The following is a 22,637-nucleotide window of genomic DNA, read 5'->3' as shown; positions in this document are numbered from 1 at the left end:
AAATCAGGTCCCATCACATCGACAAGCCCCTTGCTATTCTGACTCACAGCAGTTAACAGATGTGCCTGGTCTTCACACATAAACAGTGGCGCAAATGTACTGTTTCACAAACAAGGGCTTTAAGCAGTTTCATAACTGTATGTACTCCAATCTAATTAGTCATCTTTGAAATCCTATGTATTTTATTTTACAGATTCATAAGAAATTATCCTTCTGAGAAGGGATCCTCAGGCTTCCCAGACTACCAGAGGAATCCATGGCACAGAAAAGGTTAACACTCCTCGTTTGGTGGATCAGAGACCCTGGCCTGACTGCACCAGCTTCAGGGGTTCAAACCCTAGTGCCATGTGATTGGCTGATTAACACAGCTTGCTTCTTTTCTTCATTTCAGTTTTTCATCTGTGAAATAGGGATAAAAAGAGCTTCTGCCCCACAGACGTATCACTTAGAATTAATGAGATAATGTATGTTAAGCCATAAGCACACAGCCTGCCACTTAGAAAACAAAAATAAGCTGTATTGTCTTGCTGGTGATTGCCAACACATCCCATCTTGGTCTTTCGGCAGAGATGCCCACAGACTCTTCTCTAGTCCTCACTGAAGTGCTTCTACCAGGCTACCAAGCACAAACACTCTACCAAGCAGAGATGTCCACAGACTCTTCTCTAGTCCTTCTACCAGGCTACCAAGCACAAATACTCTACCAAGCAGAGACGTCCACAGACTCTTCTCTAGTCCTTCTACCAGGCTACTAAGCACAAACACTCTGACGTGCCCTCTGGGCCAGAGAAACTCACATTATCTGCTGTTTCTGTGTTTTTGTAAACTTTCCAATCAACAGAGTAATTTATAAACATGTTCCTCAACACACTCTCTCTCTGCACAACACTCCCTCCCAGGCCCTCAGGAAGGGCGTTCCCATCCTTCACTGCCTCCAGCGTCCATCACAGAGCTGCCCCAAAGCCTTGCACAGCAATGCCCCCAGAAAGGCAACACCAGGCAAAGGAATGAAAAGGTAAAGGACAGGACAGCAAGGAAGGAGAATTCTGAGAAGAGCCTGCTTCTATTAATATCAACACAGCAGAGAAAAAGTAGACTGAAGGGAAAAGGGGTACCCGTGACCGTTACCTTGCCAGCAAGCCCCAACCATGAGCTGGGTTTCGATCTTGGATGGATGAAGTGGGTAATCTTCAGTGACAGAGAAGGGCTCATGAGGGACACCGTCCACGTAGAGGGTCACACTGGGGATTTCCACGTTGAGGACATAGTGATGCCATTCCTCGTCACAGACCTGTGGGGCCAAAGGAAGTGTTAGGTGTGTAACACCCCCCTTCCTTCTCACCTTCTCACACAACTGGACACGAGAATGAATTTCTGTTTTCCTAGAACGGAAAGGATTTAAAGCAACAACAGGGACTTCCCTGGTGGTCCAGTGGTTAAGACTTCGCCTTCCAATGCAAGGGGTGTGGGTTCCATCCCTGGTCAGGGAACCAAGATCCCACATGCCTTGTGGCCAAAATATCAAAACATAAAACAGAAGCAATATTGTTAACAAATTCAATAAAGACTTAAAAAATGGTCCACATCATCAATAAATTTTAAAAAAAGCAACAAAATATGTCTCTTCCCACCGTGTCTCACCCAAAGGGCCCAGGTGACAACCACCTCAAGGACATGTCAGACTCGGGGGGCAGGGAGGGGCACTTCAAACAGTGAGCTGCCCAACCCTCTTCCGCCAGGAGCGTGACACCAAGGAATTCTATTATTGGCAGGATGGACACCACTTGGGGGGCTGGCAGTTCCTTTTCTGGATCAAAATGAAAAACACCTCCCGTCTCAGAACGAGGCTTGCTATGCATCATGTGCTTTCCTTTCTCGCTTCAAAGGTGATGCTCTATACAAGTATGAACATAAAGCTCAGGTGGCCAAATTCAACTGAGTTCCTCTCCTATCACTGAGTATCTCCCTTGCTGTCACACGGGAAGTGCTGGTCTGCAGTCTCCGAGGCCCCAGCTGGTCTGGCACTGGCCTGATTTCTGGCTTATATTTTATGTAAGAACAGGGACAAGCAGAGGAGGAGATACTGTGGGATGAAATTTCTAAACATGCCTTTCAAAAAGTTTGCCCAAATCTTCCCTGGTGGCCCAGTGATAAAGAATCTGCTGACAAATGCTGGAAACGGGTTCAATCCCTGATGTGAGAAGATCCCACATGTGGCAGAGCAACTAGGCCTGTGCGCTACAACTGCTGAGCCCACGTGCTGCAACTACTGAAGCCCACACATCTTAGAGCCCATGCCCTCCAACAAGAAAGGCCACTGCAATGAGAAGCCTGCACACTCCAGCGGGAGAGAAGCCCCTGCTTGCTGCAACCAGAGACAAGCCCAAGCAGCTATGAAGCCAAAAATTAAATAAACGAATGATTTCTGTTTTTTTAAGTTTGCCCAATTTACCTTTTAGTTCTAAGAAATTGAACCAAGGAGAAATCAAGAGCTTAAACAGGCCACAAACATCAAAATGAATGAAGACATTACCAAAGATTACTCCCAAAAGAAAAGCAACTGCTTTTGAGCCTGAGGAAAAATTCAAACCTATAACATTGTATATATGTTTACTATATGCTCATGATATGTGTGTATATAAATGTGTCATCACATATTTCTAAATAAGGGAATTACACAGTAATTCACTTTTGAGATAGGTAAGATCTTAATTTTAGTTTAAATCTTTATTTCAAACAAGTTCTGTAATAGAAGTTTCTTCAGAAAGTGATTTATATTACATTCCTAGTTTTACAAATATTACAGGTTTCTAGGGGATTAGTGGAGAAGGCAATGGTAACCCACTCCAATACTCTTGCCTGGAAAATCCCATGGACGGAGGAGCCTGGTAGGCTGCAGTCCATGGGGTCGCTAGGAGTCGGACACAACTGAGCGACTTCACTTTCACTTTTCACTTTCGTGCGTTAGAGAAGGAAATGACAACCCGCGCCAATGTTCTTGCCTGGAGAATCCCAGGGACAGAGGAGCCTGGTGGGCTGCCATCTCTGGGGTCGCACGGAGTTGGACACGACTGAAGCGACTTAGCAGCAGCAGCAGCAGGGGATTAATAGAATAACACTGTACTTAAATATCAGTAATATTTGGTCAAAGTCCATGAGCATATTCTGAGAAGAGAGTAGTCAAGTTCAAGTGCATCGCTAAGTCGTGTCTGACTCTTGTGACCCCATGGACTGTTGCCCACCAGGGTCCTCTGTCCATGGGATTCTCCAGGCAAGAATACTGGAGTGGGTTGCCATGGCCTCCTCCAGGGGATCTTCCCAACCCAGGGATCAAACCCGTGTCTCTTCTGTCTCCTGCACTGGCAGGCGGGTTCTTTACCACTAGTGCCACCTGGGACCACTCCAACTACTCACTTTACATCAACAACAGCCTCGCTCCCCTTTGTGTGTGTGTGTGCTCGGTCACTCAGTTGGGTCTGACTCTCTGAAACCCCATGTGCTGTAGCCCACCAGGCTTCCCTGTCCACGGAATTCCCCAGGCAAGAATACTAGAGTGGGTAGCCATGTCTTTCTCCAGGGAATCTTTCTGACTCAGGAGTTGAACCCAGGTCTTCTGCATTGCAGGCAGATTCTTTATCAACTGAGCTATGCAGGAAGTGAAGATAGCAGTAGAATTAATAATTTTTTAATTTCCTTGAAAACAGGGAGATGAGGAGAGTAAAACCCCAAGCCACAGACAACACCCACGACAATACTGCTGATGAGGTGACTACATGAATGCTGAAACAAGCCAGGTGGAGAAAAGCAACAGGGTTTCAGATTTCAGGAGATACCAGAGGGTGTGAAGCCACATAAAAACAAAAAAAAAAACCTTTATAAAGACAACAGAAGGGAGAGTTCAAAACTTAAAGCTATGGGGAAAAAAAGTCCTGCTGATCAACTATCTCTTTTCAAAGTGTAGGAAAGCTAATTTCATGTAAAACTGAGGGTGGGGGAGTGGAAATGATCATGACTCAATTCCACATGAAGTTTTTTAAAAGGAAAAGAAAAGACAACCAAAGGGAATAATATCCCTTCAGCTAATGAAACCATACCTGAAAGTCATACCTAAAAAGAGATGAGAATGATGATCTATTATTTTAAAATATGCTAAAAGACATTAGGAGAATGACATAAAACAGTAAAAACCAAGTTCATAATTAAAGCAACTCACTACAAATTCAATGCAATCCCTATCAAGCTACCAGCGATATTTTTCACAGAACTAGAATAATTGCAAGATTTGTATGGAAATACAAAAAACCTCGAATAGCCAAAGCAATCTTGAGAAAGAAGAATGGAAATGGAACTGGAGGAATCAACTTGCCTGACTTCAGGCTCTACTACAAAGCCACAGTCATCAAGACAGTATGGTACTGGCACAAAGACAGAAATATAGATCAATGGAACAAAATAGAAAGCCCAGAGGTAAATCCACACACATATGGACACCTTATCTTTGACAAAGGAGGCAAGAATATACAATGGAGTAAAGACAATCTCTTTAACAAGTGGTGCTGGGAAAACCGGTCAACCACTTGTAAAAGAATGAAACTAGATCACTTTCTAACACCACACACAAAAATAAACTCAAAATGGATTAAAGATCTAAATGTAAGACCAGAAACTGTAAAACTCCTAGAGGAGAACATAGGCAAAACACTCTCCGACATAAATCACAGCAGGATCCTCTATGATCCACCCCCCAGAATTCTGGAAATAAAAGCAAAAATAAACAAATGGGATCTAATTAAAATTAAAAGCTTCTGCACAACAAAGGAAAATATAAGCAAGGTGAAAAGACAGCCTTCTGAATGGGAGAAAATAATAGCAAATGAAGCAACTGACAAACAACTAATCTCAAAAATATACAAGCAACTTATGCAGCTCAATTCCAGAAAAATAAACGACCCAATCAAAAAATGGGCTAAAGAACTAAATAGACATTTCTCCAAAGAAGACATACGGATGGCTAACAAACACATGAAAAGCTGCTCAACATCACTCATTATTAGAGAAATGCAAATCAAAACCACAATGAGGTACCACATCACACCAGTCAGAATGCCTGTGATCCAAAAGTCTGCAAGCAATAAATGCTGGAGAGGGTGTGGAGAAAAGGGAACCCTCCTACACTGTTGGTGGGAATGCAAACTAGTACAGCCACTATGGAGAACAGTGTGGAGATTCCTTAAAAAATTGCAAATAGAACTGCCTTATGACCCAGAAATCCCACTGCTGGGCATATACACCGAGGAAACCAGAACTGAAAGAGACACATGTACCCCAATGTTCATCGCAGCACTGTTTATAATAGCCAGGACATGGAAGCAACCTAGGTGTCCATAAGCAGATGAATGGATAAGAAAGCTGTGGTACGTATACACAATGGAATATTACTCAGCCATTAAAAAGAATACATTTGAATCAGTTCTAAAGAGATGGATGAAACTGAAGCCGATTATACAGAGTGAAGTAAGCCAGAAAGAAAAACACCAATACTGTATACTAATGCATATATATGGAATTTAGAAAGATGGTAATGATGACCCTGTATGCAAGACAGCAAAAGAGACACATGTGTAGAGTGGACTTTTGGACTCAGAGGGAGAGGGTGGGATGATTTGGGAGAATGGCATTGAAACATGTATACTATCATGTAAGAAACGAATCGCCAGTCTATGTCTGATGCAGGATAAAGCATGCTTGGGGCTGGTGCATGGGGATGACCCAGAGAGATGTTATGGGGAGGGAGGTGGGAGGGGGGGTTCATGTTTGGGAACGCATGTACACCCATGGTGGATTCATGTCAATGTATGGCAAAACCAATACAGTATTGTAAAGTAAAATAAAGTAAAAATAAAAATTAAAAAAAAAAATAAAGCAACTCAGAAACGAGGTGACAGGATACAGAAATGATTTAAATGAAAGGGACGGTTACAGTAAAAAAGGTGAAGAATATCAACAAAAGATAAAAAAGAGTCCCCAGGGAGGAAAACCAAAGCAATGAAAAGGAACACCGAAAACCCTGCATGAAATACCCAAACATTTGAAACTAGAGACTAAAAGGGAATAACACATATTTGGGAAAACAGACCTAAAACCACCAAGATGTATTCATAAAATTAAAAAGAAGAGGAAGAGAAAGAAATACATCCTATGATCATCCAAACAAACAGGCTAAATATTTTATAAATGAAAGAAAATCAAGTTGTCAGAGTTTAACAGCAACATTTTACGTTAGAATTCAATGGAGAGATTTTCTGTTCTTAGAAATCTTACATCTGAGCCAGAGATGAGATATCCAGCCAAAGTGACCTTCAGTATAAAGGCCACAGACAAACTACTAAAACAACATGTAAGAACTTAGGAATTAACTGTTCCCATGAGCCCTTCCTGGGAACACACTTCCTATCACCCAAGTGACCAGAAAACAAATGCCACAAGGACAGTGATACTGACCATTGATGGCTGCTTACATCACGAAGAGAAGAAACCAGAGCCAGGGCTTAAACAGATCAGAAACATTAAACCGCATTCTGATTAGGTCTTTAGAACCCACTCCCAATGTACAGGGTACAAAGAAAAGAGAGCAGGGACCTCCTGGGTGGTCCAGTGGTTAAGAATCTGCCTTCCCATGCAGGGGATTCAAGTTCGATCCCTGGTCAGAGAACTAAGATCCCACATGCGGAGGAGCAACTAAGCCCACGTGCCTCAACTACAGAGAAGCCCATGCACTCAACGAAGAGTGCACGTGCTGCAACTAAGACCCAACACAGCCATGAGGAGGTAGACAGACAGACAAATAAATAAATATTCTTAAAAGGAGGAACAGACAGAGGAGCATGTTACATTACACCCCAGGGAAGCAACCAGTCAAATCTAAACTCTTGAAGACTATGGGACTAAAGCCTGATTTTATTACCAAATGAATTCCAAGGGAGTAGAGGAGAGTCTATAGATTAAAATAAACTCAAAAAGTCTATCAGTCACAGTCAATCCCAATGTGTGGCCTCTTATTGGATCCTGATTCAAACAAACAAAACTGTAAACACAAAAACACCTATGAAACAACCTGAACACTGGATGGATATTGAGAAATTATTAACAGGGGAGGTAACAATGAAATAAGACTGACCAAGAGCTGATAACTGCTGAACCCACCTGAAGGGCGTGTGGAGTTGTGCCTTATACTCATCTGTCCACTCTTACCTGTGTCTAAAATTTTCCATGAGAAAGTTTCAAAAAAATGTCAACAGAAGAAACTAAACACTGGGATGCCCCTGGCAGTCCAGTGTTAGGACCCTGCTCTTCCCCTGCAGGGGGCATGGGTTTGATCCCTGGCTGGGGAACTAAGATCCCCCATGCCATGGGGTGCAGTCAGAATTTTTTTTTATTTAAAAGAAAATAAGAAACTAAATATATAAATGCGGACTATGATTATGAAAACAGAACTATACCTAAAATGTCTACCTACGCTGCAAAAAATTTTTTCTGGATACCTTTCTTAGTGTCTTGAAAGAATTTATGACAATGGTTTCTGAGAAAGAAATGATCTAGGTAAATAAAAATGACAACAGTAAGAAATGAATGCTGTCACCTGGACAGTGACCTCATCTTTCTACCAAAACACACTTTCTTCCTCTCATATGGGCTCTTATGTATCTATCTTGTAACAGTTTCAGACAATGTTATATTTCACCAACTATAAGCACATATAACACTATGTCCGCTCATATCTACTAACTCCAGGAGACAAATAAATTAAGCCCAGGCCAAAGGTTTCCTTCTTGTCCCAACTGTAAATCATGAGACAAAACAACCTGCTGTGATCGTAATGGAAAGGCTTTCTCAGTTCACAGCATCTCCTTGTTTCCTATAATGGCACCGATTCTTTGCACGTGACACTTGCTTTTTTACCACCGTAACTGCTAGGAAATCAGCCTTCCAAAGATATGACATCATCACAAGAAGTATTATATGATCTAATGCCAAAACTGTAAACTCCCAAGACCTAGCAATTCATGTGATGTCTGAAAGATGTCAAGACTGCTGGTTCCTTGAAAATTTAAAATATCCCCTGAATTTGCTGAGGCACCTAGAGTCCTGGGCACAATTTGGGAGCCAAAGACTTAGACATGAATAAACAAATAAAAGGATCTCAATTTTTAAGTAAGTGCTGCTTATCTCAATAAATTATAACATAGTATTTTATATTTGAAACATACTATTTCTTTATATAGGTGCTCCTTGGAGATACCACAGGTTTGGCTCCAGACCACAGCAATGAATCAAGTATCACAAGAAAGTGAGTCACATGAATTTTTTGGTTTCCCAAAGCATAAAAAGTTATGTTTACACTATACCATAGTCTATTAAGTGTGCAACTGCATGTCTAAAAAATACCTGTGTCTGTGTGTCTGTGTATTTTAGTCGCTTAATCATGTCCGATTCTTTACGACCACATGGACTGCAGACTGCCAGGATCCTCTGTCCATGGAATTCTCCAGGTAAAAATACTGGAGTGGGTTGCCATGCCCTCCTCCAGGGGACCTTGCCTGACCCTGGGATCAAAGCCAGGTCTCCTCTATTTCAGGCAGATTCTTTACTGTCTGAGCCACCAGGGAAGCCCAATTTAAAAATACTTTACTAAAAACTGTAACTATCATCTGAAAATGCTTAGGACTTCCAGGGCAGTCCACTGGTTAAGATTCCATGCTCTCAGTGCAGGCGCCGGGGTAGGGGGGGCACAGGTTTGATTCCTGGTTGGGGAACTAAGATCCTACATGCTGCAGAGTATGACCCCCCAAAAAACCAATATCTGAGAAGTGCAATAAAATAAGGTGTGCCTGTATTAATATTTTATGTGTAAAATACACACATGTAAAAAAACAAAGTCTTTCAATGTAAAGGAGTCCAATGGATTTAATGTGCCAATTATCCTATTACCCACAGACACAGAAATCGTAAAATCTTCAATACACCGTGCCCATAAATAGTTGGTCCTGTGCAAGGTTTCAGTGCCCATTTACTCTCTCTGAAAAAAATCCTATCAGTGAGTTTTCCATTCCCTCACCTGACTCAGCTTCCAGTGGAACTCTGCAGGTTTGTATTTCTTCTCTTCTGAAGGATCCTGACGGAGGAGGAAAACCAGCCGGCAGCCGTGGACATAGAGTGAGTAATGGTGTCGGTTCATCTCTGCAGAGAGAAATTCTACTGGTAAACCGCCAGCTTAACTCACTACTCACCAAGCAGCTTTTGCAGAAACTAACACCTGTGCCCAGCCATTTTTATTCTGGCTGGCCAAAAATTAATTCTGTTATTTTGTTGACACTTTGTGGGTTATTACATTCAATGGTTACACCTGACACATCTGTAAATCTTCTCCAGCACCGTGAGTTTCATTTTCACTTTCTGCATGAGAATTAATCACTAAGGTTTTCTGTCTTTTTGTTAGTTGAATATTCACATCATCTGAAGTATAACTATATTCTGAAGAACTACCATCTTATGAGACTCCAGTATACATGTCACTCAGACAATTAGAGAAAGTATCTGCATAAAATTCACCAAAGAATTCTTTTTCACTCAAAATTTCATGATGCGTCATTTTAATAAATTTGTGTTTACAATATACACAAACTTGGAACAAAAACCTAAGAGCAAAATGTGAATAACAATTGTTAAGTTGTGCAGTGAATCCTTGATCAATTTTAAGTTCTAACAACTTAACACACTGATGTTAATCATATTACTCTCTAAAAATGTGCATCTCCAGTCAATAAAGTGTTAAGACCCAAAGGAGAAATAAAAGCTGTTATTTCTTCAGTGGATTTTGAAGACAGTTTTACCAACATAAACGAACTCTCCAGGGTAGGCCAAGGCAGGGTTTAGGACAGATACACTTGGGTTTTGGGCTTCCCAGGTGGCACTAGTGGTCAAGAACCCGCCTGGAAATGCAGGAGATGTAAGAGCTGCAGGTTCAATCTCTGGGTTGGGAAGATCCCCTGGATGAGGACACAGCAACCCACTCTAGTATTCCTATCTGGAAAATCCCACGGACAAAGGAGCTTGGAGGGCTGCAGTCCATAGGGTCACACAGAGTTGACATGACTGAAGCAACTTAGCATGCATGCAAATACACACACTTGGGCTTTACTGAGAAGTGGAGCCTGATCCACTGAGTAAAACTAACAAATGCCTAGATACCAGTGCCAGATGTTGAGCAGAGACCCACAAGGGTCACCAACAGCCTGTGGGAGCCTTTGCGGTTAGAATAAATGCAGGCTCCAGGCTCCACTGCAAGGATGTCCCTTACAGCAAAGCTGACCTACCTGTTTTGTCTGAGCTGCAAAGAATCGTCTCCTTCTTCTTGCCAAATGGCCCGTGCCTCATCCACACAGAGATCGTGAAGGGCTCCTTGGGGTTGACAGAGATGATGCCATCAGGGACCCTCACCGCCTGAGTGCCGTTGAACTCGAAGACCTGGTCGCTGTCATGACCGTTGTCCGTGGGAAGGCCGACAGTCCAGTTCCAGGAGCCTCCTGGGGAAGGCAGCAGCTCAGCCGTGCCAGACGCAGCACCTGAAGCAACACAGAGACGCTTATTGTGCACTGTGCGATGAACCCAAATGGGATAAGCATTTCAAGGCCCACAAGGTACAGTCTTTATTTTAAAATTACTATTGAAACATAGTTAACTTAAAATGTTGTGCTACTGTGAGGCACTCGGCAATGTGATTCAGTTATACATATACGTATTATTTTTTTACATTCTTTTCACTATAGGTTGGTACAAGATATTAAGTAGAGTTCCCTGTGCTACATAGCAGGTCCTTTTTATCTGTTTCATAAATAGAAATGTGTATATGTCAAAGACTCTGATGCTGGGAGGGATTGGGGGCAGGAGGAGAAGGGGACGACCGAGGATGAGATGGCTGGATGGCATCACCGACTCGATGGACGTGAGTCTGAGTGAACTCCAGGAGTTGGTGATGGACAGGGAGGCCTGGCGTGCTGCGATTCATGGGGTCGCAAAGAGTCGGACACGACTGAGAGACTAAACTGAACTGAAGTCCATCCATGTTGCTGCAAATGGCATTATCTCATTCTTTTTCATGGCTAAGTAATATCACACATACATACTTTATCCATTCATCAGTTGATGGACATATAGGCTGCTCCCATGTCTTGACTATTGTAAACAGTATTGCTCTGAACACTGGGGTACATGTATTAAGGTCCCGTATTTATCTTAATGGTTAAACAATTTGCTAATTCAGTTTTCTTTTCCTCAAAACTAAGAGTTTTTATTACTAAAAAGATTAAAAAATAACCGTGGTTATTATCTTTAAAAAAAAAAAAAGAAGGAAGAGAAAAGAGGAGTTTTAACTTTTAAAAACTGTGAATCACTATGTTGTATAGCAAGTAGACTTTAATCAAAAAAAAAAAAGAAGCATTACTTGTGATCTCACCCCACTGTATACACTGTTAACATTTGGGTATAAACACTTCCAGTCCTTTCTTTATGAATATACACGTTATTAAAATATGTATAATGTGTATGAAAATATATTATAAAAATGGAGTCCTACTATGTACTTACATATATGACCTTTCACAGTCTAGAGTACAATTTAAAATGTCTGAACAGCACTTTATTGTATAGAATTTGTACAATAATTTATTTAACTGATCTGTCCTGTGCACAGTCACCTCTAATTCTTTGTGATAAACCTTGCGTCGACGAGGACCTCTGTATGTATGTCTCCATGATTATTCCCTTAGGATAAATTTCTAGAAATGGGATACTAAGACAGAGTACATGAGACATTTTCACAACAGTTGTTAAACATTGCCAGGCTCAATTTTTTTTTTAATTTGTCCACAGAGAATTCTGCAACCTCTCCCAGCCCCTGGACCCTTAACTTTCCTATTCCTAGGATCAGCAGGACTAGGCTGGAACAGACTGGTCTTTCAAGTATCATCCGATCTCAGTCCAAATCCAAGCTCAGGCTCTTTTTAAAAGTGTGAGGTGACTCAGCCTCCCTCAGCCTCAACTAATTCCTCTGGAAAGATGAGGAATATAACTCCACTTGCCTTTGTGGGCCTGACGGGACGATAAAGAAAATAACACATGTGCAAGTAACCTAGTGTACAGGAAGCACTCGGACAGGAAATTCTATCTTTGAACTGTTCTGAGAAAATGCTTATTTAATATCAAATAAATAATGGCAGCAGCAATATGGATGAAGCAAGAGACTACTGTACTGAGTGAAGTGAAGTCAGGAGAGAAGGAGAAATATTCTATGACATCCCTTATATGCGGAATCTTAAAAGAAATGATACAAATGAACTTACAAAACAGATACAGACTCATAGACTTAGAGAAGGAACCTATGGGTGCCAGGGGTGATGAACTGGGCGGGCGGCAGGGGGGTGGGTGGGGAGGTGGGGATAGTCAGGAAGTTTGGGGTTGACACTGCTATATTTAAAATGGATAACCAACAAGGACCTACTGTACAGCCCAGAAAACTCTGCTCAATGCTATGTGGTGACCTGGAGGGCAGGGGAGTTTGGGCAAGAATGGATACAGATATATGTATGGCTGAGTCCCTTTGCTGTTCACCTGAAACTATCACAACATTGTTTGTTAACTGGCTATTCCCTAGTACAAAATAAAAAGTTTTAAAAAATAAAAAGCTAAAGAAGAAGAATGGCATTATGAGAAAGCATGGTTTTTACATTATACTTACATAATTTAAAACAGAAAGTACTCCAGACCTCTTCACTTACACATTTTTAGGTACCTGATTATGAGAATTTGGACTCAGAGTCAGACACCCAAGTATATTCACCACAGGGATGAGCCAACAGCGAATATACTTTTTCCCTGTTGCTGTTTCTTCATATGACAATTTCCAATTATGTAAGAAAACCAGTTGCCCAAGTCTGTTATCACTTAGTGAAGAGAAAGGTGAACATCAGAAAACTCCACCTCCAAAGCTCTTACTGAGCAGCTCCTGGAACACAAGAGGCCCTTCTGATCATCAAGAAGCAATTTAAGTTAGTGGTGTTCTAGGACTTCCCAGGCGATTCAGTGGTTAACATACCATGCTTCCACTGCAAGGGGCACAGGTTCAGTCCCTGGTCCAGGAACTAAGATCCCGTGTGCTGAGCAGCGTGACCAAAACATAACATAATAAAGTTACTGGTGTTCTACCACCAGCTGCATGAACGATTCTTCCTCAGCATTTTCCCTGAGAGGTATCCATACCTCTCCTCTACCTGACTTACATAAACCCAAAAAATATCCAGACTGATGGTGAAGATGGAGAACGAGCCTTGGGTCAAATTCTCGACCATTCTGTGTTCCACCTGCTCCATGCCTTGTTTGTGGGAGACAAAGACTATATATTCAATGCAGGTTTAGTTTTCATTTCCTATTTCACATTTGTCAAAAGCTATCACATTACCTAGTTTTTTTTCTTTAGTCCTTAATAATTTCATTTCATTTAAAGCACACTCCTTACAGAACCCTTATTTGGATGATTCCCAACGTATGTTAGAGAAAGACATGCTTGAAACCAGTGGGTCTTAAGGTAGCACACGCACACACCCTTCTGAATGGGCTTCTGGGATCTGGGGTTCCTCTCTTGCCTCCTTACCGCAGAGCCGGTGAAGTGATTTCTCGGAGTAGGTGTCACGGTCACAGCCCTTCCCGATGTGGCTGGTCTCCAGCTCCACCACTACCTGCACCGAGGCCACCGACTCGTCACACGTTTCCAGGTGGACATTCGGAAAGAGTGTCAGAGCGCCAGTGCCAGGCTCGTATTCGACCCTGCTGTTCCATCCTGCGTGGGCCCACAGGGAGGGTGGGGTAGAGGGGAGAGGAGGAACACTCCTGTTAGGTCTCCATGGTGGACAGACTTTCGCAGCAGGTGCGAGAGCAGCGCAGAGAGGGAGGCTCACCTTGCCAGCCAGGGGTGCAGGTGGGCTTGATGCTGATCTTCACCAAAACGTCTTCTGCCGCTCTTTTCTTCCCGCAGTCATAGGCCGTGACAGTCAGCTTGTACTGGTGCTCTTTACCATAGTTCAGCTTCTCTGTGTTTTTTATGTAACCTTCCAAAGGGAAAAACAACAGTGAGAACCCAGACCCATTCTGTTTCCCTCCTCCTGATTTTTTTTAAATTGAAGTACAGTTGATGTACAATACTGTGACAGTTTCAGGTGTACAGCAAAGTGATTCATGTATATATACATTTTTTTCCAGATTATTTTCAAACCCACGTTGTGTTTTACTTCTGTCATTCTATGCTGAAACACAAAATGCACATGCTTTCAGCCCTGGAAGTACTAACACAGAAATAAACTGATGCTTCAGATAATTAACACTCAGTTTGGCTTTCCTGAGCTTGAACACACACCAAATCCACCTTGAAAGATTGTTTACGCAGAAGAATGAGTCTACAGAATGCAGCCTCCATTTATTCTTACAGCTGTATTTGATTTTATATTTAATATGTAAGGGCTTCCCTGGTGGCTCAGTGGTAAAGGAGACATGGGCTTGGTCCCTGGATGGGGAAGATGCCCTGGAGAAGGGAATGGCAACCCACTCCAGTATTACTGCCTGGGAAATCCCACAGACGGAGGAGCCTGGCAGGCTACAGTCCATGGGGTCACAGAGTCAGACACGACTTAGTGACTAAACAACAACAAGATAATGTGTAAAAGCATAAATAGACAAAATAATCCAAGTATTTCAAATATTAAATACTTTTTGCTAGAAGATTTACTTTGTTAGAGAGACTTCCTACCCTCGCCAAGCAGGAGAGAAGCCTGCTTTCTGAACATGAGTGCAGATATCTGCAAAGTGTTTGCATCATGTCCATCATTTCATCGAAGATTCTGGACTGTGTGTTAACAATGGAGACACCACAGCATCATCAAGAAGCCATAACCAAATAAAGAAGCTGAGCTCCAGACTAAGTTAATACTGTTCAATTACTAAGGATGGAGGAGGGGCTGGCAGTAAGATATCAACTGCATTTTCAAGATGAGGCAGAAGATTCCAACCTGATGGAGAACAGAAAACAAGGCAGATTGAGAAGCAGTCTTGTTCAGATGCAAGCTGGCTGAAAGGTAGGGAAATGATAAAAACATCTTAGGCAGTGGATTTTTATTAGATTTTGGTGGGAAAGGAGAAAAAGGATCATCCTAAAAGAGAACACAAAACTTTGGTGTCAGAAAACAGGCTTTCAGGGGACAGAGTAAAAATTTAAACGTAATCTAAACAGATATTTCTCCAAAGACATACAGATGGCCAAAAGGCACCTGTATGAAAAGATACTCAACAAGGCTAACTATTAGAGAAATGTAAATCAAAACTGCAGTGAGGTAGGGAATTCTCTGATGTTTCAGTGGTTAGGACTCCGAGCTTTCCTGCAGGGAGCAGGAGTTCCTGCTCAGGTAACTAAGATCCCACAAGCCACTCGGCATGGACCGCCCCCCACCCCCCCCCCCCCGCCCCACACACACACATACAACTGAGTCACTGTGCTATACACCTGAAACTAACACAACATTGTAAATCAACTATACTTCAATTAAAAATAAACCTTAAGTGTGAAGCAGACACACCAAGTTAGGTCTTGCTATGGACTGAATGTGTGTGTCCTCCCAAATTCTTACACTTGAAGCTGTGGCTCTCATGGTAATGTATCAGGAGGTGGGGCCTTTGGGAGGTGATGAGCTTTAGGTAAGCTCACAAGGGAGGAGCCCTCGAGATGGGATCAGTGTCCTTACAAGAGAAAGAGACTAGGGCTTTCTCCCTGCCACCTGGGGACACAGCAAGAAGCAGGTCCTCACCAACACTGGATTACTGAGCACTCTATCCTGGACTTCCCAGCCTCCAGAACTGTCAGAAGTCAGTGTCTGTCAGTATGTGTTCATGGTGTTTGGTGAGAGCAGCCTGAATGGACTGACTGTGAGTTTCACTGAAGTGCAGACAAAGGCTGGGTTTGAAGCCAACCGGTGTAGAGGGGGCTGCCTGCCCCATCTGCCCCTCGGGGAGGAATGCGTCCGCTTCTGGGTTCTCACCATCTTTGTCGACAGTGAATGGCACGTCCGGGGTGACGATCTCATAGCTGCAGATTTGGCTGAACTGGGGGGAGCAGTCTGCGTCCACCGCCTCCACCCTCAAGATGCTGTCGTACTGCCTCCCCTCCACCACTGTGGCTTTGTAGGACTTCTCCTTGAACACGGGCGCATATTCGTTGACGTCATTCACCTGAATGTGGACAGTTGCTCTGGAAGAAGGGGAGGAAAAAAGCTGTCAGTTTTGCTTTTTTGTATTTTTACCCGAAGAATAAACTTCTGCCCTATGGTTAAATTTCCTTTTTTTCCGATATCCTGTTTTATTGACTTCTATGACGGAGATGAAAATTAAACTGCTCACTGTTTTTAATTTAGCGTGGGGACAACAGAAAGATAAAACGGGAATTTGGGTTGATGGTACCAAGTCCTACCGCGTAAGGCAGCTGGTCCATAAGAGACTTGGGAGACTTCCCTGGTGGTTCAGTGGTGAAGACTGTGCTTCCAAAGCAGGCAGCACAGGTTCAATCTCCAGCTGGGGAACTAAGATCCCGTACACTGCACGGAGCAGTCAAAGAAAACAAAACAGAGAGACTTCGGATTTTCTTGACAATGTAGGGCAGGGCACGCACAAGGGAGGTAACTATATACCAGGTATCTGTTTGTGCTCAACCCAGAAAGTTAAAAATATTTTTTACAAAATCTGGGGGAAAAAAAAATTAGGAAGAAGAGGTAAAAAGTAGAGATAGAAAATGGGAAATTACGAGCATTAAAACAAGTTTTATCCTGCTTCTAAGGAACAGAGAGCATTAGTAAACCACTGCTGGGATATCATCCACTACTGACCAACAAATGGAGGACTTCAACTTGCCCTCCCTGATCAACCACATTCCATCTCCCCACTGTGGGCACAAGAAAACTAAGGCATCATCAGACCAAGCTACTGAAAACCATCAGTCTCAAGTGCTACTGACCAGGGCATGTTTTGAATCAGACAAGGTCCCTGACTGACAAGACCTTTGTCAAGGAAACGGTAACATCGCACTTCGTAAAACGCAGGAAACATGATTCACTGGCATGTAGCACTCCAGCTATTCACCAAGACCCTCCCCACCCCCCTGGCACCCGTCCATCCCGACCCTCATAATGGGGTCCATCACCTCACCCCCGGAGCTTCTTCCCTTAACCAACACAGTAAGCAGAAACTGATACTTGGAAAAATTAAATTTGCCTAAGGCTGGGGGACTAGTAAATGGTGGAGAAAAGACCCTGGAAAAAGACTAAATCTAGGTCTTGCCCAATCGTCTCCATGACACCAGTAGTTCTCAACTGGTAGGAAGCATGTGAACACACCCAGGATTGGGGGCAGAAGTAAGCTTTCTTTCACCAGCTCAAATGCATTTCATGCCCTTAAAATTTATAGAAAAATAAAATACATATATATAAACATAACAAAATAATATCTTCCTCCAGGAAAAGTGGGCTTGTAGAATTTTCAATGGAAGGCCCAAGTGTCCGATACTTGTTAGATGTTGAATAAAATTACTCATTCATCTATTCAACATCTAACAAGTATCAGACACTTGCTGGGAGCCATACACAAGGGTAAACACACAAGATTCCTGCCCTCAAAGAGTTGACAACCTCAATAGGGACAATCAGAAGCTATCCTCTACCTTGTGTTTTAAAACTGGAAGTCGTGGGACTTCCTTGGCAGGACAGTGGCTAAGACTCTGCACTCACAATGCAGGGAGCCAGGGTTCGACACACACTCTCTCTCTCTCTCTGTCCCGCTCACTTACTTGTGAGATCTTTTTACACTGGCCCCGTCTGGCCCCTTCCCACAGTCATAGGCCTGGATGGTGAACGTGTAGTCCTTCTGCAGCTCACAGTCCAGCTTCTCTGTGGAGCGAATGACCCCCTCGCCAGTGGATTTATCCACCACCACTGCGTCAAAGGGCACATTCTGTCCGTGAATCTTAAATCCACAAATCTCACCTGGGGAGTCAAAGTGGCATGGGTTAGGATTTCTGCCACACAAACCCAGGGTGCGCTCCCCTCCTCCCCTAAAGAAAATAAACAACGACAATTCGGCAGCCAGGGGTTGGGGGGGCGGGGAGGGTCTGTGGACAAAGCGAGGGCGCTTGTGCTTTCATAGGGGGTAAGTTCTGAGGGCTTTAGTAAAAAGAAGCATGTTCTGGCTTTCCAAGCAACTTGTTTAACTTTGCATCCATTCATGCAGGAATACAAAAGAGAGAAAGAGAAAATATAGACAGGCATTTCACAGGAGTACTTAGGAGAGCTCCGGGGTAAAGTAGTTTCATTAGCAAACAGCCAAGGCCTGGTAACACAGAGGAGCTGCCCAGGGACCTGGGAGGGCCGGGCAGTGGTTTTGATTTGGACCAGAGAGGAGGCTAAAAGGCACAGTTAAGTGTTGAGAAAGGGAGAAGCGTGAGGCATAGGTTCAGCACCAGAATTACAGAAGGTCTGTCCAAAAAAAAAAACAACAAAAAAAACCTAAGAAACAAGTCTTCCTGTGCAATGAGCCTGGCTAAAATTAGGGAATCAAAACAAACTACTAAATGAGAAAAAGGTAGAAATACCAACTTTTCAGGCATCCATTTCAACAGCTATCAGCTACGACTGAGATACAGTCGCCACTCTGGGGAGGGATGTGCTAGACTGCCCTTGGTTTTGGACTTTATCCTATAAGACCTGAAGAAGAAGCCTGCCTGGGAATCAAAGTGCATCCAAGTTCGTTTATGAGCTTCATTGGGCGTTAAAGTGTAGGTCTCCATTCTGGCCCAGGGGAGAACACATATAAACATTCTGATGCGTGTAGAATATATTTCACGTAGAAACAAAACTTCCAAAATTACAACAAGCAGAAAATGGTTACATAGTGAATCTCTCAGATCCAATTTTTTTAAAAAGAATAGGATTATCCATATAGTTCAAATGGATGTCTGATTTCCAGATATTTCTAACCAAGGGTTTGGTTACATACAATTTCCATCAATAGACTTAAAAAATAGAAACAACGTAGGAGAATAAATAGGGGGAAAAGAGCATGACAGTTTCTTCTGTTTGAGGGCTGATTCCCAATTTCATAAACATAGTTAGTGGGTTAATGTTCATAAGAGGGATAGAAAGAACCCTTTATCACCTTCTTTGGTGACTGTCACCTCAAAACTCTCTAAAGGGAGAAAAGATAAACCCATGTCAGTAATACAGGAAAGAACGAACTCGAAACAATAAGAAAAAAAAAGTCAAAGATGCACATATTACACAGAAAAGCTTGACATCATTTAACAATACACTCAGTAGCCAGTGGCTAAAATTGTTGGAGCAAAACTGAACCTTCAAGAACAAAAAGTCTCTGCATCGCACTTACCACAGACGACACTAACCTAGGGATGAAATACTGCTGTAAAGCTTCCTCACAGCCACAGGTGTCATGGGGATCTCTCTTTTCAGGAATACTTGGATGACAACAGTGTCTAAGTCAGTCTACTTGTTTTCTAGTTTTCGGATTTTCATTTTGAAGCTAAGTTCTTGGTGGCTGAATACTGAAACGTTCAACTCATCATTGGACTTAAGGCAATAGTGGGAGGAAGGGTTTTATTTCAACCCCTTTGTTCTTGGCCTGAATAAATAACCATGTTTTCTCAGCTAAGGTACCCAAACAAGGCAACCTGTATCCATACAGAGACCTCTTCTCCTGGAACATCTGCTTAAACATGAACTGAAGCCAGATTCAGTGCTAACTGTAGCGATGCTGCCGTGATCGTGGTTTTCACTTCCTGAAACACCTGTTCTTCAGAGTCAGTATAAATCCTGCTCACCTCCCCCTACGACCCACTACAGAGCACAAACGAGAAGGTCAGGGGTACCTTGCCCCAGACTTGGCGTGGCCTCGCCAGGGAAACCAAAAGGTTACCTAGCCTCAATTTCCTGCTTTTTTTTTTTAATGTATATCCCTGAACAATATTGTTTCATTGTGTTTGTGACGTCCAGTTCTTGTGACTTGATTTTTCACTCCACCTTTTCCAGCCGTGTGCGTCTGAGATGTATTTATTTTTGTTAGCACCTGCGGTTACAGAGTTCACTCACTCTCACTAGCACACACAGTTAGAAGCCAGTGAGTTAAAACATACGTGCTTAAAACATTGCCCAGCATAAAGAAAGCCTTCCACAAACACTGGCTGTCGCTGTAATGATTTCCCATTGTGTGAACACACTGGAATTCCAGTGGTCTGCTGTGTGAACAAGGCTCAAGCCAGCCACATGGGGCTGCTTAAAATTGAACTGAAATTCATATTAAAAGTGCATAATATTGGGCTTCCCTGGTAGCTCAGTGGATAAGAATCCACCTGCGAGTGCAGGAGACGCCGGTTCGATCCCTAAGCCAGGAAGATCTCACATGCCTCACAGCAACTAAGCCCAGGAGCCACAGCTACTGAGTCTGTGCTCTAGAGCTCAGAAGCCACAACTACTGAAGCCTGCGTGCCTTACAGCCCGTGCTCCGCAACAAGAGGAGCCCCCAGCACTGAGAAATCCATACACCACAGCCAGAGAGTAGCCCAGCTCGCCACAATTAGAGAAAAGCCTGAGCAGCAATGAAGACCCAGCACAGCCAAATAAACAAATGCTTTCAAAAATAAATTAAAAAAAAATTTTTTAAGTGCATAATAATAAAAACTCAGTTCCTCAGTCGCACTGGCTGCATTTCAAGTGCTCAAGAGCCACAAGTGACTAGCAACTATTCAGTGGTGATGTAGACATGAACATTCCATCACACCACAAGCTCTACTGGGCAGCGCTGCTCAGGGCAGGGGGCAGGCAAAGCGGCAGGCCAAGTCCAGCCAGTGCGTACTTCTGAACGGCCTGCAAGCTGAAGATGGTTTCTGTGTGTTATTTCATGACACAAGATAATTACAGGAAATTCAAACGTCAGTGTCCATAAGCAATGTTTTACAGGGATGCATAAAACATAGACCTGCTAAAGTCTGGTCTCGGGCTTCTTCCCCCTGCCTCTCCCCCACAGTGGCACAGCTCGGTCACTGCCAAAGAGACCACCCCCCCATGGACTGCAAAGGCTCAAATCCTCACTGCCAGCCTTTTAGAGAAAGACTGGCTGATCACTGCTCTTTAATCCACCATGAGCAGAAACTGCTGGGTACCAGCTGTGTCCAACTGTTTTCCAGAATGCGGTAATTCGCTTGACTATGTTTGCACTTCTGGGGTGTAACTAATAGAGTGGGATATATATTAAGACAATGTCAAGTTGCCCAGCTTTAATTCAGTGGTATAATAACATCTCGGGGTTTTGTGTGTGTGTGTGTGTGACTTGGGAGTCTGCTGTTCTAAAGAGAAAATGGTAAGACGTCCTACGTCACTCACAGTGAGTGACAAGGCTTTCCCAACAAGGTGACTGCACAGGGAAGTAAGGTTTAAGACCTCAGATGAAGCCTCTGACCTGGGTGATGCTGCCTACACAGTGCAACGCTGAGTAAGAACTCAAAGACACTCACCGGGGACCTCCCTGGTTGTCTACCGGCTAAGACTCCGCACTCACAGTGCAGGGAGCCTGGGTTCCATCCCTGGTCAGAGAACTAGATCTCACATGCTGCAACCAAGATCCCACCTCCCACAGTCAAGAGCTGGCACAGCTTAAAAAAATAAGACACTCAGTCAAGCACTGTCCTTGGGATTGCTTCTGACCACGGGACCACAAGAAGTGGAACTGTCTTCTAGAAGCTGTAAACTACCTGCTTCATGCTACCAGGCTGGGAGGAGGGGACAAACTTAGGCATCTCTCAGCGTGGTCAAAGAAGGACATCTCAAAATCAGTTCTCGTATTCCACTTCCTTTCTGTCCTGTTCCTTCCCACTCAATCCAGACCATGTACTATTGCTCCAGGCTTCCCAGGTGGTGCGAGTGGTAGAGAGATGGGGGTTCGATCCCCAGGTTAGGAAGATCCCCTGGAGAAGGAAATGCCAACCCACTCCAGTACTCTTGCCTGGAAAATTCCATGGACAGAGGAACCTGGTGGGCTACAGTCCATGAAGCTGCAAAGAGTGGGACACGACTGAGCAACCACCGCTCCGCTAGATAAATCTACAGCTCTTCTCTCATTATGTCTGAAATCCCCCACTGGGTTCCCTGGACAACCGGGCCCTCTAGCCCTGTTGGCCTCAGAATGGACAAAACCTCCCGTTTCTCTCTACTCTTCATTCCCCTAAGATCATCTAAAATAGTCAAAAGGAGCTTTAGCAAAGAATTTTTAAAAAGCAAAACAGAAAGATATAACAATGGATGAACCCAGCAGAGCAGAGCTCTCACTTCTCTCTCTCTGGCCATGTCCACTCATCTGACAGTGCTGAGCCCTCACTTTTCACATCGGTCCTTTTGGCTTCCTGCTGGCCTGGATTCTTTCTCAGTCTTCTTCCAAATCTTAGTTCAAGCTCTTCCCCACACAAGAGAGGGTGTCTCTGGAGCTGTTCC

The 22,637-nt window shown here is 43.4% G+C and overlaps 1 protein-coding gene across 4 annotated transcripts in view; it reads right to left on the bottom strand.

The window, feature by feature from the left end:
• Window positions 1–22,637, bottom strand: part of CLSTN1 (calsyntenin 1) — a 76,137-nt gene that overhangs the window by 10,060 nt on the left and 43,440 nt on the right. For 2 of the 4 annotated variants that reach the window (XM_018060380.1, XM_018060382.1), the window contains exons 3-10: window positions 19,297–19,326; window positions 17,933–18,128; window positions 16,137–16,345; window positions 14,010–14,159; window positions 13,706–13,891; window positions 10,374–10,622; window positions 9,116–9,237; window positions 1,129–1,291 (exon numbers count right to left, since the gene is read on the bottom strand). In XM_018060380.1, the coding sequence (XP_017915869.1) occupies window positions 1,129–1,291; window positions 9,116–9,237; window positions 10,374–10,622; window positions 13,706–13,891; window positions 14,010–14,159; window positions 16,137–16,345; window positions 17,933–18,128; window positions 19,297–19,326 (1,305 nt within the window). The remainder of the gene's footprint in view (window positions 1–1,128; window positions 1,292–9,115; window positions 9,238–10,373; window positions 10,623–13,705; window positions 13,892–14,009; window positions 14,160–16,136; window positions 16,346–17,932; window positions 18,129–19,296; window positions 19,327–22,637) is intronic. The other 2 variants (XM_018060381.1, XM_018060383.1) reach the window with 1 other exon arrangement.

This window comes from Capra hircus, chromosome 16 (assembly GCF_001704415.2).
Source record: "Capra hircus breed San Clemente chromosome 16, ASM170441v1, whole genome shotgun sequence".
NCBI classification, from domain to species: domain Eukaryota; kingdom Metazoa; phylum Chordata; class Mammalia; order Artiodactyla; family Bovidae; genus Capra; species Capra hircus.
Note: the sequence above shows the minus strand (reverse complement) of the source record. Positions and strands in the feature narration are given on the sequence as shown.